The sequence below is a fragment of the Salvelinus alpinus genome, chromosome 12 (assembly GCF_045679555.1).
Source record: "Salvelinus alpinus chromosome 12, SLU_Salpinus.1, whole genome shotgun sequence".
Lineage (NCBI taxonomy): Eukaryota > Metazoa > Chordata > Actinopteri > Salmoniformes > Salmonidae > Salvelinus > Salvelinus alpinus.
The window spans coordinates 7,179,178-7,196,239 of NC_092097.1; the positions used below are offsets into that span (position 1 = coordinate 7,179,178).

General features: G+C 42.0%; 1 protein-coding gene across 3 annotated transcripts in view; it reads left to right on the forward strand.

Annotated features, from left to right (window-relative positions):
• Positions 1 to 17,062, forward strand: part of LOC139535405 (metabotropic glutamate receptor 4-like) — a 332,761-nt gene that overhangs the window by 263,607 nt on the left and 52,092 nt on the right. For all 3 annotated transcript variants that reach the window (XM_071334772.1, XM_071334769.1, XM_071334770.1), the window contains exons 4-6: positions 1,702 to 1,837; positions 5,574 to 5,728; positions 6,980 to 7,120. In XM_071334772.1, coding sequence (XP_071190873.1) covers positions 1,702 to 1,837; positions 5,574 to 5,728; positions 6,980 to 7,120 — 432 coding nt within the window. The remainder of the gene's footprint in view (positions 1 to 1,701; positions 1,838 to 5,573; positions 5,729 to 6,979; positions 7,121 to 17,062) is intronic.

The window sequence follows — 17,062 nt, forward strand, 5'->3', positions numbered from 1 at the left end:
CTATCAGCACTTCACTCAGTGAGCTCAGCTCCTCTGCCAGGCAGTGTTGCTACATGAGGTGGGAAATAGGATTAGTATTTATTTGTGCAATTAACAGCTTTGAAACAAAACAGGAGAAATACTTTGAAAACAGCAACAGCAGCATTTTTCTAAGTCTAACTCGAATGTGCTTATACTTTTTTTTTTTTTTGCGAATGTAATGCTCGCACTGTAGAGCTCTGTAAATTGACCACCCACCAACATGGCTAGTGAAAAAGATATTCTTACCCACCAAGGTTGGTGGCACCTTAATTGGGGAGGACGGGCTCGTGTCAATGGCTGGAGCGGAATGGTATCGAATACTGTACATCAAACACGTGTTTGATGCCATTTCATTTGCTCCGTTCGAGCCATTATAACGAGCCGTCCTCCCCTCAGCAGTCTCTGTTCTCCTCGCAGTGTCTGGATAAAAGTTATCCTTGGTAAGGACATTTTCAGAATGAACCTGGTTCAAGTGATGTCCGCTGCATTAGATTTCCTGTCTACCCCCCCACTGGGCAGTTCCATAAGAGTCACAGCAGGTGGATTTAAAGGCCCTTATTAAAGGGGTAATCTGCAGGTCAAACAACCCCAAAGAGCACCCCACCACTGTTTTTGTAAACAACCGAGGGATGGGGCTGGTGAAATATAACCACTCTCGAATTTATAGACAGAGCAATATATGTAAGGACTGACCATTCATGAGATCAAAATGATAGTTTTTTAACCATCTTCTGATTCCAATCTCATTCAAAAATCAGTTGGCAAAGGTAACTCAAATAACAAAATTCAAACTAGCTCATTTCTGATACAGAATTGTTTGACTACAGAGGCAGCAAAAGAGCTTCCCATGTCTGGAATACACTGCGTTTAGACACATGCAACTGTGCCACCTACCGCACATAACCTAAAGAACAATCATGTGTGTCAACACAATCTCTAGCTGTATATAGCCACTTTCCAAGTTGTTTTGCTTTTTGTGTTTTTGCTCTGTATGTGTTGCTTGTCATATTTTATCTAGACAAGTCAGTTAAGAAAAAAAATATTATTTCCAGTGACAGCCTACTGGGGAACAGTGGTTAACTGCCTTGTTCAGGGTAGAATGACAGATTTCTACCTTATCAGCTCAGGGATTCGATCCAGCAACCTTTTGGTTTCTGGCCCAACGCTTTAACCACTAGGCTACCTGCCGCCCCCATGTTGTTCTGTGTTTGCTTATGGTCTGCATTGTAATTTTATGAGTTTTTAATAACCTGCCCGGGACTGCAGTCGAAAATTTGTTGGCTGGCTAAATCCTGCACTTTTACTGAAATGTTTATTAATGTGCAATGTCATTGTCAAAATAAACTTCAGTGTTTGGATTATATTTTTGCTTCTGATGGGTTTTAGTTGACCTAAGCTCATGAGGCATTTAAAAGTTATATTCTTCAAGAATTAATGGCTATATAGCATTCATTGAAAAGTCCATGGATGTTGCAAATGCAGATTGCCCCCTTAAGAGTGAAGCCAAAGGATTCATGCTCAGTCACAAACCTCAGGGAAGAACGTTGTTGGGAGCTCTGCGCTTATTGGTGATCTACTGATAGCTCAAGTTGAGCATCTGTAAAATGTGAACCTACCAATCCTGGACTTAAACTTAAACTGCCACTCAACTGCTGTGTGTTTCCTCTGTCTCTGTTGTAGGAGGTGTGTGTATCTCTCAGTCGGTCAAGATTCCCCGGGAGCCAAAGCCTGGAGAGTTTGGCAAGGTCATCCGCCGACTAAGAGAAAACCCAAACGCAAGGGTGGTCATCATTTTTGCCAATGAGGATGATATTAGGTAAGGGTATTATCATAGCATTGACATGTTGAATATGAAATATACTAAAATAATAATTTTAAGAAACATGAATGGAAGATTGTTAATTAAAGGGAGAAGAGTCAATCGGCAGAAAGCTTGACATTTAAATGATGCACTGTAGAATTACTTTAAAATGTTATTGGTCAAGCGCTATCATAATTATCCCTTTTAGGCTCTATCGGTAACTCATGTTAATATGTGACTTACCACCTGGATTCGGTCTTATGTAGCAAAATTAGAATCTTTTTTTTTGCATTGGATAAAAGTAGAGACTCAGAGCCACAAAATGGTATATCATACACCGCATTTTTGAGGAACAATGGGAAAGTAATTCTGCTTTGAAAGTTGATACACTTGTAAACTCACTTTTGAGAAAAGGGCAAGTGAATGTTCTGGTATCTACTAGAGCTCTCCTTTGTCTACACCCATTCAGCATTGTTCACGCCCTCTTAAACCAGCCCCACCCATCTCTTTAAGGATTCACATGAGGTGATGTGCTAAAGACTACAAGTGGTAGTAGCCTACAATAAGGAAATATTCCAGGTAAACAGAAAGTGTCCAGATAAAAATATTTTACAAATAGATAACGCTTACCCAGATACACTTGTCTTAATTGATGGGTCATGTGAAAGAAATGCTATAAGCCACATCCAGTGGTGGAAAAAGTACTAAATTCTCATACTTGAGTAAAAGTATGCATTTCAAATTCCTTATTAAACCAGACGGCACAATTATATATATATCTTTTTTTAAATAGCCAGGGGTACAATGTACTTAAGTATAAATCATTTCAACTTCCTTATATTAAGCAAACCAGACGGCACTATTTTTTAAAATTGTTGATGGATAACCAGGGATGTTCTCTTGATAAGTGTGTGAACTGGACCATTTTCCAGTCCTGTTAAGCATTCAAATTGTAAGGAGTCCTTTTGGGTGTCAAGGAAAATGTATGGAGTAAAAAGTACATTTTCTTTTCAAATGTAGTGGACTAAAAGTTGCCAAAAATATAGATAGTAAAGTCATGTGCAGATACCACAAAAAAACGACTTAAGTAGTACTTTAAACTATTTTTACATCACTGCCCAAATGCCTTCACATACTGTTACACATTCACTTAAGTATGGACTACTATGTGATAAGGCCATGCAACCTGAGTAAGGTGCACATATACATAAACAAATGCATGCACCATATATTTAAGCGGTGGACACCTGATACGGTCACATAATATTGTTGCGTATGTCACAAAATCATTTTAGGACCACACATATCAATATTCATTTTATATATCAATATTTTGCTAAGTCGATAGTCTCTCCGGAAGGTGTAAACGGTACAGCCAAAGGGTTACTTGTGTAACAGTTTAACTTTACGTCCGTCCGTCCCCTCGCCTTGACCCGGGCGCGAACCAGGGACCCTCTGCACACATCAACAACAGTCACCCACGAAGCATCGTTACCCATCGCTCCACAAGAGCCACGGCCCTTGCAGAGCAAGGGGAACCACTACTTCAAGGTTTCAGAGCAAGTGACGTCACCGACTGAAAGGCTGCTAGCGCGCACCACCGCTACCTAGCTAGCCATTTCACATCGGTTACACTTGCATAGTAGCAACATCAGAAATAGATAGTGTCAATATAAATCAAATATACAGTATGTACAATAACGATAGTGATAGACAAGGTAGTTATATGCACACAATCAGGGGTAAAGTGGCTGAGCAGCAGGATAAAGAAAAGAAAGGAAGCAACGTGTGTGTTAGAAGAGAGTCATGTGAATACTGCAGATAGTACTGATGACTGGTCCGTCCAAATCCACGCATGAACAAGGGAATACCAGAGCACAAACTTATTCTTGTTTTGGCCATTGCAGTTATCACAATTCAGGTCCACACGTGTTTTTCCAACTCCATAGTTGAAGAAACGGTGCGTGTAGTTGATGACTGCGCTGCTGCCTTTGCTTGGGCCAGCTCTCTTTTTGATGACTGACTGGTGGATTAGAGTCAGGCGTGTTCTACTGATTAATGCTGAAGGACATTCCAGATACAAATATTTTAGCATTATTATACAATAGATGCAAAATGGCATTCTGAGATAACATCACTATACACGTAATTTTAGCTACTGTAGCTAGCCAGCCATCTAACGTCAGCTGGCTAGCTAACAGCAAGCTTTAACTACCAATACAAAAACCGATTGTCATAGCTAACTAAAGTTAACCAATAAGTTTAATGTTAGTTAGCGAAGATTAGGCTATAACTAGCAATGCAAAATGGCATTCATAGAAAACAACAATAACGTTACACACGCTTCATACACAAATGAATGTTAGCAAGCCAAACACCTAATCTCAGCTAACGTTAGCTAGCTAACAGCAAGCATTAACTTCGGATATTTTGTTAAGACATGTCACGTTAATGTTAGCTAGATCACTAAATGAACGCTAATCCCAATCCATAGAATAACATTACTAGCAATACAAACCGATTGTCATAGCAAGCTAAAGTTAACCAAATAACTCTAGGTTCACTGTTAGTTAGCAAGCCAGCCATCAAACTCCAACTGGCTAGTTAACAGCAAGCTTTAGATTGTTATGCAAATAACTTTGACAAAATTAGAAACATGAATCTGTAGCTAGATTTTTAACCCGTGTAATGTTACATGGATGAAAGCTTCACCGCAGACTGCAACCCCTTTCATAAGACATCCTGTGTCATTTCTGTTCAGTTTGCACAGCTTGTTTGGCCCGTTGTGTTCCACTTATTTCAAAACATGTCATGAAATGAGAGAGTCAGCATTGCATGGCACGATCGTCGTTCAGAAAGTTGTCCATCACAACTTTTTCCCACAGGACCTTTGTCGATAGTGCCTGATACATTCAGGGCAACAATGTTATTGAGAACAGTAGCAACATATTTTCAGTTATCCATGCTGCAGTACGAGCAGCTCATTTTATAGAAACAAGATGCAACACCGACCAATCCAAAGTCATCTCTCGGCATGTCCAGCCCCCTCATTATCTCAGCCAATCATGGCTAGCGGGAGGTTGCTGACTTTTTCTGTGGCTAAACCAACTAGGCTCGTAATTTAACAATTTTATTCGTATTTACAGATGGCATACAAGTTTGATATTAATGCACATGAAAGGTCACATGTTCGAGAAGGCATTTCTGCCAAAAAAAAACGTATTTTGATGAAAAAATATTTGTATGTGAAGTCGTGACTTGCGACATACGCCTAGTTTCCCGAATCGGGTCACATATGCTTCCTTACTTTATCTTAGTGACACTGGATACATTTGGGAATAATCTTGTTCATTTAGCCCTCTGTTGTCCTGACATTAGTGAAAGTTACCTGCCGCTGTGCAATCATCTTGCTTTAGCAAACTAAGGTGACAAACTAAAAACCTGGAGAAAATATTTGCTATTGATCTATTGTTAACATTAGTTCGTAGAAAATGTGGATGATTTCTCTGGGTATACAACACACCAGACCATACACATCACTTTGTTAAAGTGCAGGCCAGCCAGACCAATACAATGGAATCCAAATGAGTTTGTACCTTCAAGTTGAATCATGAACGCTGTGTACTACAGTATATCAGTGACTATTGTGTAGTTATTTTGCAGTACTGCTCATACAGTTAGCTCATAGAAAGTGTTACCAAAATATCAAATACATTATTCGTAGCTAAATGTGTTTATCCACTTGTGCCAGGCGGCTACTCCAAGCAGCCAAGAAGGCCAACCAGACTGGCCATTTCATCTGGGTGGGCTCAGACAGCTGGGGCTCAAAGATATCCCCAGTGTTACACCAAGAGGAGATGGCAGAGGGAGCTGTCACCATCCTGCCCAAACGCCAGTCCATCAGAGGTGAGGGGGAACAGAGAAATATTCTCAGTTGCTGTGATCAACTTTGTAATTGGCTAATTGATTGATTGATTGATTAATTCATTGATTGGTGGGGAGATAGGGGGGGACCAATAAATGTTTTAGGTTGCAGGGATCAATTTAAGATTGTCCGATTGATTGATTCATTGGTAGATCTCATGTAGCTTTCGCTCAATGTACAAGGATAAAGTGATTGAGATAAGTAATGCCATTGTAGATTATATTACAGAATATTGGAAAACATGACATTTTGTTTACAAACTTAGACATGGGTCAGTAGTGCGTTATTGTGTCAGCAGCTATTCCCCTTCACATAGAGATATCTCTGGTAGAGCTAGAATCCTTAACTGAAACAATAACAAAGCATATCCCTGCCCCTGTTTCGCTAAAAAGCTCAGGGATGGGGCTGGAGAAATGTAACCTCTCAAATTCATAGATAGAGCTATGGACGCAAGGAATGACCATCCATGATATCAAATGTATAGTTGAACCATGTTTTGAGGCTATAGAGTGTTTGTTTAGATTTGAATTGTTTAGAAACATTGGATTAAAACAAGCTTACATTTTGGGTTCTGATGGGGTACAACAGTTGAACTGAGCTCATAAGGCATTTATAAGTTATATTTTTTAAGAATCAATGGGTATATACTGTATAAATGTATAAGTCAAGAAATTGGTAGTGTACTGTAGCAACTAAGTACTCCTGCTTTAAATATCAAGAGATCTTGTTCCTGTTAACACAGAACACTTCCAAGTCCTGATAAGCTATTGTAAAAGATAAGGCATTTACTGTCCCACACTCTTAAAAAAAAAGGGTTATTCGGGTGTCCCCATAGGATAATCCTTTTGGGTTCCATGTAGAACCCTCCGTAGAAATGGTTCTACATGGAACCCAAAAGAGTTTTACCTGGAACCAATAAGGGTTCTCCTATGGGGACAGCCGAAGAACTCTTTTAGGTTCTAGATAGCACTTTTTTTCCTAAGAGTGTGTGTCATTACCCACTCAGTCTGCCAGCCAAGCCAAACTCTGGTCTATAACACAATCAGCCATTATCAATACATTCACTGTTAAAGCAATGCTCACCCTGTCAGAAAATGTACTTTAAAGAGTTACCCAAACGCATCATTACAGAGCATGTCACTACATTCCCCCACATGTCAATATCCATGTTAGCACTGACACTGTTGCCAGAGCCAGTGCACTTCAATGACAATCTGATCAATCTCTTCCAGGGTTTGATCGTTACTTCATCAGCCGCACACTGGAGAACAACAGGAGAAATATCTGGTTTGCTGAGTTCTGGGAGAACAACTTCGCTTGCAAGCTGAGCCGACACGCTTTGAAGAAAGGTTCCGGGCTGAAGAAATGCACAAGTAAGACAATTCTCCTTTCCTTTCATACCATTGCAGCTTTACTGATTTTAACTACCATTGGAAAAGTGTTATGTTTCACAGGTAAGGACAGGAAATGCCTGTTCTTATCTTAGAACATAACAGCTTTGGCACATGGCTAAAGTGTGTACACCAGTTAAAGCTAGAGAGGTACAACATTAGCTGGATTCAAAATGTATCTCCTTGTGATGAGGTATTACTAGAGCCATGTGTTTCTGCTGAGTAGACTGTTCGACTGTCCTCCCAGATAGCAACAGAACGATGTAATAGCAGGTCTGCATGGTTAAACATCTCCACCTCCAGGCTCACAGCCATATGCTATCCAGCTGTGTCCTGGAGTGTTCCGTCTTCGTGTGCTGGAGATCGTTTGATCATCACATATTCACTTGAGCCTTTCAATCTGGACTTGGAGCTAAAGACCTCTCTAGCTGTTCTAAGAATCTATCTGTACACGAGAGAAGATGTGTAGGCTAGTAGTATATTGATGGTTTGAAACACAATTAACCGCAAAATGGAAATATTGTCTCGTTGGTTTTAAACCTATTGGTTTCAAATTAAATGAAGCCTGTTGCTATTGCAGTTGTCAAATTGTTTGATTTTCTTATGTGGGAAACTTGCCTTCATGGTGGTGCAATAATAGCTATCACTGTGTCAAAGTGTGGAAACAACAATTAGAAAATACAGAACACTAAAAATCATATAATAGGCATTCACTTGCATTCAAAATGCATGTAGCAAATGGAAATCCTTAAAATTCATGAAGCAAGCATAATTCATAGTCATGTTGTAATTGGCTTTCAATAAAAGCCAATAATGGTAATACTTTGTAAGTGTGTTTGTTTAATCACACTGCTCCATAGAATAGCAACCAAGTTCTCATAATGTACTACAGAACTGGCAAACGCTGCACTAATAGCAGAATTTCCTCCCTTTGTTCTCTGTTGTGTGGGTTTTAGGTCCTTAGGCTAGTACTGCTGTCTTAATGGGAGTGCAGCAAGGCATTCAACTGAAAACTATAAGTTGATTAGAGGCCATCTCTCTTCACCCACACCAGTAATAAAAAAAATCCACAATTAAACATGGACATATCAAGATTTAAACAGATTAATGTTGTCCGTCTATACAGAAGACTAATGCCAGTCACATCATTTCAGTGCAGATGTCTACTGCACCACTCTCTCATGGATTAACTGGCTCTGTGTGAATGACCAATCTGGGAGAAGAAAAACCATTGTCAGGATGTAGCTATATGTCTATAGCTACCCACAAAATAATTGACTCATATGATGACAAGTTAGCAATGAGCTGAATGATCTGAGTAGAGGTTGGAGAAATGGGACCTGGAGGAGGAAGTGTTGGGGGACTGAGACATCATCAGCTCATTGACTCATCAACTCAACCATGCATGATCGTTACACACTGAGAGATTGGTTTCAATGCATTCTGACACAGCTGCTCTGGACTAATGTGACAACAACTCAAAGGATATGTTTGTGTGAGGAGGTGAATCATATGTGCCTGAATGTTATTTTTTGGCACTTCTTGACATCCAAATTGCTCTTTGTGGCTGAAGCCTTGGCCAATCTAAAAGCTTGAAATCAAATGGACTACAAAACAAGACAGTTGGAAGCCTGCCCGGTCTTTTCTTTAAAATGGAACAACACGCTTGGAAATGGGAGATGTCAAAAGTAATCATTGTTGGAGACACCTACAGTAGCAGAATGGGAGACACTGTCGAGTTTGCTAGCAAACAGATTTTTCGGAATTTAACGTTAAATAAATAAATAATTTCACCTCACAGTTAGTGCAACATGATTATCCAGCTAGCTAAAATTGCTTACAGTTAGTTAGCAATCGCTTGTCTGCTACACTATTCTGCTAGATAGAGTAGCACTACCTTGTTGATAATGACCTGTGTGGCTCAGTTGGTAGAGCATTGGCATTGATCCTTGCAATGCCAGTGTTGTGGGTTCACTGCTCACAGGGGACCAGTATGCAAAAAGGTATGCACTCATTATTGTATGTTGCTCTGGATAAGAGCGTCTGCAAAAAAAAAAAATGTATACTGAACAAAAATATTCATGCAATCATTTTACTGAGTAACAGTTCATAAAAGGAAATCAGTCAATTAAAATAAATGCATAACGCTCTAATCTATGGGTTTCACGTGACTGGGAGGGCAAAGGCCTTGCGAAAGAATTTCACCCCCCTTGGCATTTTTCCTATTTTGTTGCCTTACAACTTGGAATTAAAATTGATTTTTTGGGGGGTTTGTATCATTTGATTTACACAACATGCCTACCACTTTGAAGATGCAAAATCATTTTTCTTGTGAAACAAACAAGAAATTAGACAAAGTCAATACTTTGTAGAGCCACCTTTTGCAGCAATTACAGCTGCAAGTCTCTTGGGGTGTGTCTCTATAAGCTTGGCACATCACGCCACTGGGATTTTTGTCCATTCTTCAAGGCAAAGTTGCTCCAGCTCCTTCAAGTTGGATGGGTTCCACTTGTGTACAGCAATCTTTAAGTCACACTACAGATTCTCAATTGGATTGAGGTCTGGGCTTTGACTAGGCCATTCCAAGACATTTACATGTTTCCCCTTAAACCACTCGAGTGTTGCTTTAGCAGTTTGCTTAGGGTCATTGTACTGCTGGAAGGAGAACCTCGTTCCCAGTCTCAAATCTCTGGAAGACTGAAACAGGTTTCCCTCAAGAATTTCCCTGTATTTAGCACCATCCACCAGTACCTGCCGATGAAAAACATCCCCACAGCATGATGCTGCCACCATCATGCTTCACTGTAGGGATGGTGTTCTCGGGGTGATGAGAGGTGTTGGGTTTGCGCCAGACATAGCAATTTCCTTGATGGCCAAAAAGCTACATTTTAGTCTCATCTGACCAGAGTACCTTCTTCCATATGTTTGGGGAGTCGACCCACATGCCTTTTGGCGAACACCAAACATGTTTGGTCGGCGCTCTCTTGGCAGGTTTGTTGTGGTGCCATATTCTTTCCATTTTTTAATAATGGATTTAATGGGATGTTCAAAGTTTCGGATATTTTTTAATAACCCAACCCTGATCTGTACTTCTCCACAACTTTGTCCCTGACCTGTTTGGAGAGCTTGTTGGTCTTCATAGTGCCGCTTGCTTGGTGGTCCCCCTTGATTAGTGGTGTTGCAGACTCTGGGGCCTTTCAGAACAGGTGTATATATATACTGAGATCATGTGACAGATCATGTTGCACTGAGGTGGACTTTATTTAATTCATTATGTGACTTCTGAAGGTAATTGGTTGCACCAGATCTTATTTAGGGGCTTCATAGCAAAGGGGATGAATACATATGCACGCACCACTTTTCCATTTATTATTTTTTTTAATTCTTTGAAACAAGTAATTTTTTTCATTTCACTTCACCAATTTGGACTATTTTGTGTGTGTCCATTACATGAAATCCAAATAAAAATCTATTTAAATTACTGGTTGTAATGCAGCAAAATAGGATAAACGCCAATGGAGTGAAGACTTTTGCAAGGCACTGTAGGCCTATTGTTTACCTTTTTGTTGGTGACAGTGACATCTTGATAATATGCAGCTGTTTAAAGGGCAAATCCACAGATTAAGAAATAATAAAACGGTCACCCCGAGGGATGAGCCTGGAGAAAAGTAACCACTCTCAGATTATTAGACAGAGTTATGGATGCAAGGACTGACCATACATGATATCAAAATTATTGTTTTAACCATGTTATGAGGGTATACAGTGGTTGTTTACATTTACAATGTTTACAAACATTGGAGAAAAACAAGCATATTTTGGGTTCTCTTGGAGTGTGACAGTTTAACTAAGCTCATGAGGCATTTAGAAATAATATTCTTCAAGAATTAATGGTTATATATATACACTGCTCAAAAAAATAAAGGGAACACTAAAATAACACATCCTAGATCTGAATGAATGAAACATTCTTATTAAATACTTTTCTCTTTACATAGTTGAATGTGCTGACTACAAAATCACACAAAAATTATCAATGGAAATCAAATGTATCAACCCATGGAGGTCTGGATTTGGAGTCACACTCAAAATTAAAGTGGAAAACCACACTACAGGCTGATCCAACTTTGATGTAATGTCCTTAAAACAAGTCAAATTGAGGCTCAGTAGTGTGTGTGGCCTCCACGTGCCTGTATGACCTCCCTACAACGCCTGGGCATGCTCCTGATGAGGTGGCGGATGGTCTCCTGAGGGATCTCCTCCCAGACCTGGACTAAAGCATCCGCCAACTCCTGGACAGTCTGTGGTGCAACGTGGCGTTGGTGGATGGAGTGAGACATGTTGTCCCAGATGTGCTCAATTGGATTCAGGTCTGGGGAACGGGCGGGCCAGTCCATAGCATCAATGCCTTCCTCTTGCAGGAACTGCTGATACACTCCAGCCACATGAGGTCTAGCATTGTCTTGCATTAGAAAGAACCCAGGGCCAACCGCACCAGCATATGGTCTCACAAGGGGTCTGAGGATCTCATCTCGGTACCTAATGGCAGTCAGGCTACCTCTGGCGAGCACATGGAGGGCTGTGCGGCCCCCCAAAGAAATGCCACCCCACACCATGACTGACCCACCGCCAAACCGGTCATGCTGGAGGATGTTGCAGGCAGCAGAACGTTCTCCACGGCGTCTCCAGACTCTGTCACGTCTGTCACATGTGAACCTGCTTTCATCTGTGAAGAGCACAGGGCGCCAGTGGCGAATTTGCCAATCTTGGTGTTCTCTGGCAAATGCCAAACGTCCTGCATGGTGTTGGGCTGTAAGCACAACCCCCACCTGTGGACGTCGGGCCCTCATACCACCCTCATGGAGTCTGTTTCTGACCGTTTGAGCAGACACATGCACATTTGTGGCCTGCTGGAGGTCATTTTGCAGGGCTCTGGCAGTGCTCCTCCTAATCCTCCTTGCACAAAGGCGGAGGTAGCGGTCCTGCTGCTGGATTGTTGCCCTCCTACGGCCTCCTCCACGTCTCCTGATGTACTGGCCTGTCTCCTGGTAGCGCCTCCATGCTCTGGACACTACGCTGACAGACACAGCAAACCTTCTTGCCACAGCTCGCATTGATGTGCCATCCTGGATGAGCTGCACTACCTGAGCCACTTGTGTGGGTTGTAGACTCCGTCTCATGCTACCACTAGAGTGAAAGCACCGCCAGCATTCAAAAGTGACCAAAACATCAGCCAGGAAGCATAGGAACTGAGAAGTGGTCTGTGGTCACCACCTGCAGAACCACTCCTTTATTGGGGGTGTCTTGCTAATTGCCTATAATTTCCACCTTTTGTCTATTCCATTTGCACAACAGCATGTGAAATTTATTGTCAATCAGTGTTGCTTCCTAAGTGGACAGTTTGATTTCACAGAAGTGTGATTGACTTGGAGTTACATTGTGTTGTTTAAGTGTTCCCTTTATTTTTTTGAGCAGTGTATATACACACAGTGTCTTCGGAATGTAGTCAGCCCCTTGACTCTTTTCACATTTTGTTACGTTATTCTAAAATGTATTAAATAAATACAAATTCTCAGCAATCTACACACAATACCCCATAATGATAATGTGAAAACAGGTTTAGACATTTTTACAAATCTATTCAGAATAAAAACAGAAATACCTTATATACATAAATATTCAAACTCTTTGCTATGAGCCTCGAAATTTAGCTTAGGTGCATCCTGTTCCCATTGATTGTCCTTGAGGTGATTGGAGTCCACCAATCATAAATCCAATTGATTGGACATGATTTGGCACACACCTGTCTAAATAAGGTCCCACAGTTGACAGTGCATGTCAGAGAAAAAAACAATCCATGAGGTCGAAGAAATTGTCCATAGAGCTCCGAGACAGGATTGTGTCAAGGCACAGATCTGGGGAAGGGTACCAACACATTTCTGCAGCATTTAAGGTCCCCAATAACACAGTGGACTCCTTCATTTTTAAATAGAAGCAGTTTGGAACCACCAAGATTCTTCCGAGAGTTGGCTGCCCGGCCAAACTGACCAATCGGGTGAGAAGGGCCTTGGTCAGGTAGGTGCCCAAGAACCCGATGGTCACTCTGACAGAGCTCCAGAGTTCCTCTGTGGAGATGGGAAAACCTTCCAGAAGGACAACCATTTTTGCAGCACTCCACCAATCAGGCCTTTATGGTAGAGTGGCCAGACGGAAGCCACTCTTCAGTAAATGGCACATGACAGCCCGCTTGGAGTTTGCCAAAAGGCACCTAAATACTCTCAGACCATGAACAACAAGATTCTCTGGTCTGATGAAACCAAGATTGAACTCTTTGGCCTGAATGCCAAGCATCACGTCTGGAGGAAACCTGGCACCTACTTTGAAGCATGGTGGTGACAGCATCATGCTGTGGGGATGTTTTTCACCGGCAGGCACTGGGAAACTAGTCAGGATTGAGGGAAATATGAATGGAGCTAAGTACAGAGAGATCCTTGATTTAAAGACCTGCTCCAGAGTGCTCAGGACCCCTGGCTGGGGCAAAGGTTCACCTTCAAACAGGATGATGTCCCTAATCACACAGCTAATACAATGCAGGAGTGGCTTCGGGACAAGTCTCAATGTCCTTGAGTGGCCAAACCAGAGCCCAGACTTGAACCCGATCGAACATCTCCGGAGAGACCTGAAAAAAGCTGTGCAGCGACTCTCCCCATCCAACCTGACAGAGCTTGAGAGGATCTGCCAAGCTTGTAGTGTCATACCCAAGAAGACTTGATGCTGTAATTGCTGCCAAAGGTGCATCAACAAAGTACTGAGTAAAGGGTCAGAATTCAGTCTGCCTGAGAATTGAACCCTGTGGGTTCCGGACAACAGGCCCTCCGATTTGACAAACTGAACTCTATCTGAGAAGTAGTTGGTGAACCAGGTGAGACAATCATTTGAGAAGCCAAGGCTATTGAGTCTGCCGATAAGAATGCGGTGATTAACAGAGTCGAAAGACTTGGCCAGGTCGATGAAGACGGCTGCATAGTACTGTCTTTTATCAATGGCGGTTATGTTATCGTTTAGGACCTTGAGCGTGGCTGAGGTGCACCCATTGACCAGCTCGGAAACCAGATTGCATAGTGGAGAATGTACGGTGGGATTCGAAATGGTCGGTGATCTGTTTGTTAACTTGTCTTTCGAAGATTTTAGAAAGGCAAGGCAGGATGGATGTAGGTCTATAACAGTTTGGGTCTAGAGTGTCTCCCCCTTTGAAGAGGGGCAAATTGGGTGAATTTTGGCCCATTCCTATTGACAGAGCTGGTGTAACTGAGTCAGGTTTGTAGGCCTCCTTGCTCGCACACGCTTTTTCAGTTCTGCCCACAAATTTTCTATGAGATTGAGGTTAGGGATTTGTGATGGCCACTCCAATACCTTGACTTTGTTGTCCTTAAGCCATTTTGCCACAGCTTTGGAAGTATGCTTGGGGTCATTGTCCATTTGGAAGACCCATTTGCAACCAACCTTTACTTCCTGACTGATGTCTTGATGTTGCTTCTATATGTCCACATAATATTCCTACCTCATGATGCCATCTATTTTGTGAAGTGCACCAGTCCCTCCTGCAGCAAAGCATCCCAACAACATGATGCTGCAACCCCCGTGCTCACAGTTGGGATGGTGTTCCTCGGCTTGCAAGCCTCCCTCTTTTTCTCCAAACATAACAATGATCATTATGGATAAACATTTCTATTTTTGTTTCATCAGACCAGAGGACATTTCTCAAAAACGTATGATCTTTGTCCCCATGTGCAGTTGCAAACCGTAGTCTGGCTTTTTATGGTGGTTTTGGAGCAGTGGCTTCTTCCTTGCTGAGCGGCATTTCAGGTTAAGTTGATATAGGACTCGTTTTACTGTGGATATAGATACCTTGGTACCTGTTTCCTCCAGCATCTTCACAAAGTCCTTTGCTGTTGTTCTGGGATTGATTTGCACTTTTCGCTCCAATGTACGTTCATCTCTAGGAGACAGAACGCGTATCCTTCCTGAGCGGTATGACGGCTGCGTGGTCCTATGGTATTTATACTTGCATACTATTGTTTGTACAGATGAACGTGGTACCTTCAGGCATTTGGAAATTGCTCCCAAGGATGAACCAGACTTGTGGACGTCTACATATTTATTTTTGAGTTCTTGGCTGATTTCTTTTCATTTTCCCATGATGTCAAGCAAAGAGGCATTGAGTTTGAAGCTAGGCCTTGAAATACATCCACAGGTGTATACCTCCAATTGACTCAAATTATGTAAATTAGCCTATCAGAAGCTTCTAAAGCTATGACATCATTTTCTGGAGTTTTCCAAGCTGTTTAAAGGCAGCAGTGTATGTAAACTTCTGACCCCACTGGAATTGTGATACAGTGAAATAATCTGTCTGTAAACAATTGTTGGAAAAATGACTTGTGTCATGCACAAAGTAGATGTCCTAACCGACTTGCCAAAACTGTAGTTTGTTAACAAGAAATTTGTGGAGTGGTTAAAAAACGAGTTTTAATGACTCCAACCTAATGTAGACTTCTGACTTCAAATGTATATATGTTTTTACAGTGTTTGCAAACTAATATGTGACACGTATTAATTCAAAAAAATAACAAAACAGGCAAGCCCACATTTGTTAATTTATATATTAATTTTTTTGTTGCTAGAAATGTGGTGCTCAAGAGTCCCACCTGCCCTGATTGATGGGTCGCCACTGCCCCCAGGACTCGGTTCTAGGCCGTCTCCTCTTGACTCTCTTATCATTGCTATGCGGATTACACTCAGCTACTTTTTACATTTTTCCCTTCTAACACCCAGGTGGCAACACACATCTCTGCGTGCCTGGCAGACATCTCATCTCGGTTGTCGGCCCACCACCTTAAGCTCCACTTTGACAAGACGTAGCTGCTCTTCCTCTCAGGAAAGGGCTGCCTGCTCCAAGACCTCTCCATCCCGGTCAACAACTCAACTGTGTCCTCCTCCCAGAGTGCAAATAAACTTTGCGTGACCCTGGACAACATCCTGTCATTCTCTGCAAACATCAAGGCAGTGACTCGCTCCTGCAGGTTCATGCTCTACAACACCTGTAGAGTACAACCTCTCCTCACACAGGAATCGGTGCAGGTCCTAATCCAGGCATTTGTCATCTCCCATCTGGACTACAGTACTTCAACTCTCTGTTGGCTGGGTTCTGCGCTTGTGCTGTCAAACCCCTGCAACTTATCCAGAATGCTTCATCCAACCTGGTGTTCAACCTTCCCAAGTTCTCCCATGTCATCCTGATCCTCCGCACACTCCACTGGCTTCCAGATTAAGCTCGCATCCACTACAAGACCATGGTGCTTGCCTACGAGCCAGCAAGGCGAACTGCCCCTCCCTACGTTTAGGCTATGCTTGGGGCGGCAGCGTAGCCTAGGGGTTAGAGCGTCTGGCCAGTCACTGAAAGGTTGCTAGGTTGAATCCCCAAGCTGACAAGGTAAAAATCTGTCGTCCTGCCCCTGAACAAGGCAGTTAACCCACTGTTCCTAGGCCATCATCGTAAATAAGATGTTTTTCTTAACTGATTTGCCTAGTTAAATTAAGGTAAATATATATATATATGCTAGAGCCATATATCCCAACCCAAGCACTCCGTTCTGCCGCATCCGGACACTTGGCCGTCCCACCCCTACTGAAGGCCAGTTCCTGCTCAGCCTAGTCAAAGCTCTTCTCTGTCCTGGCACCCCAGTGATGGAACCAGATTCCCCCTGCCCATCTTCCCGAAAACTTCTTAATTAAACCTTACGCCCCCCCACAAAAAAATAAATAAATAAATTGCACTTGTGTTTTCCTACTACCACTAACTTTGCTGATAACTTCTTTATTGGAGAAAACATTTACTTACTACGACTGTGATATGTGGTTGTCTCA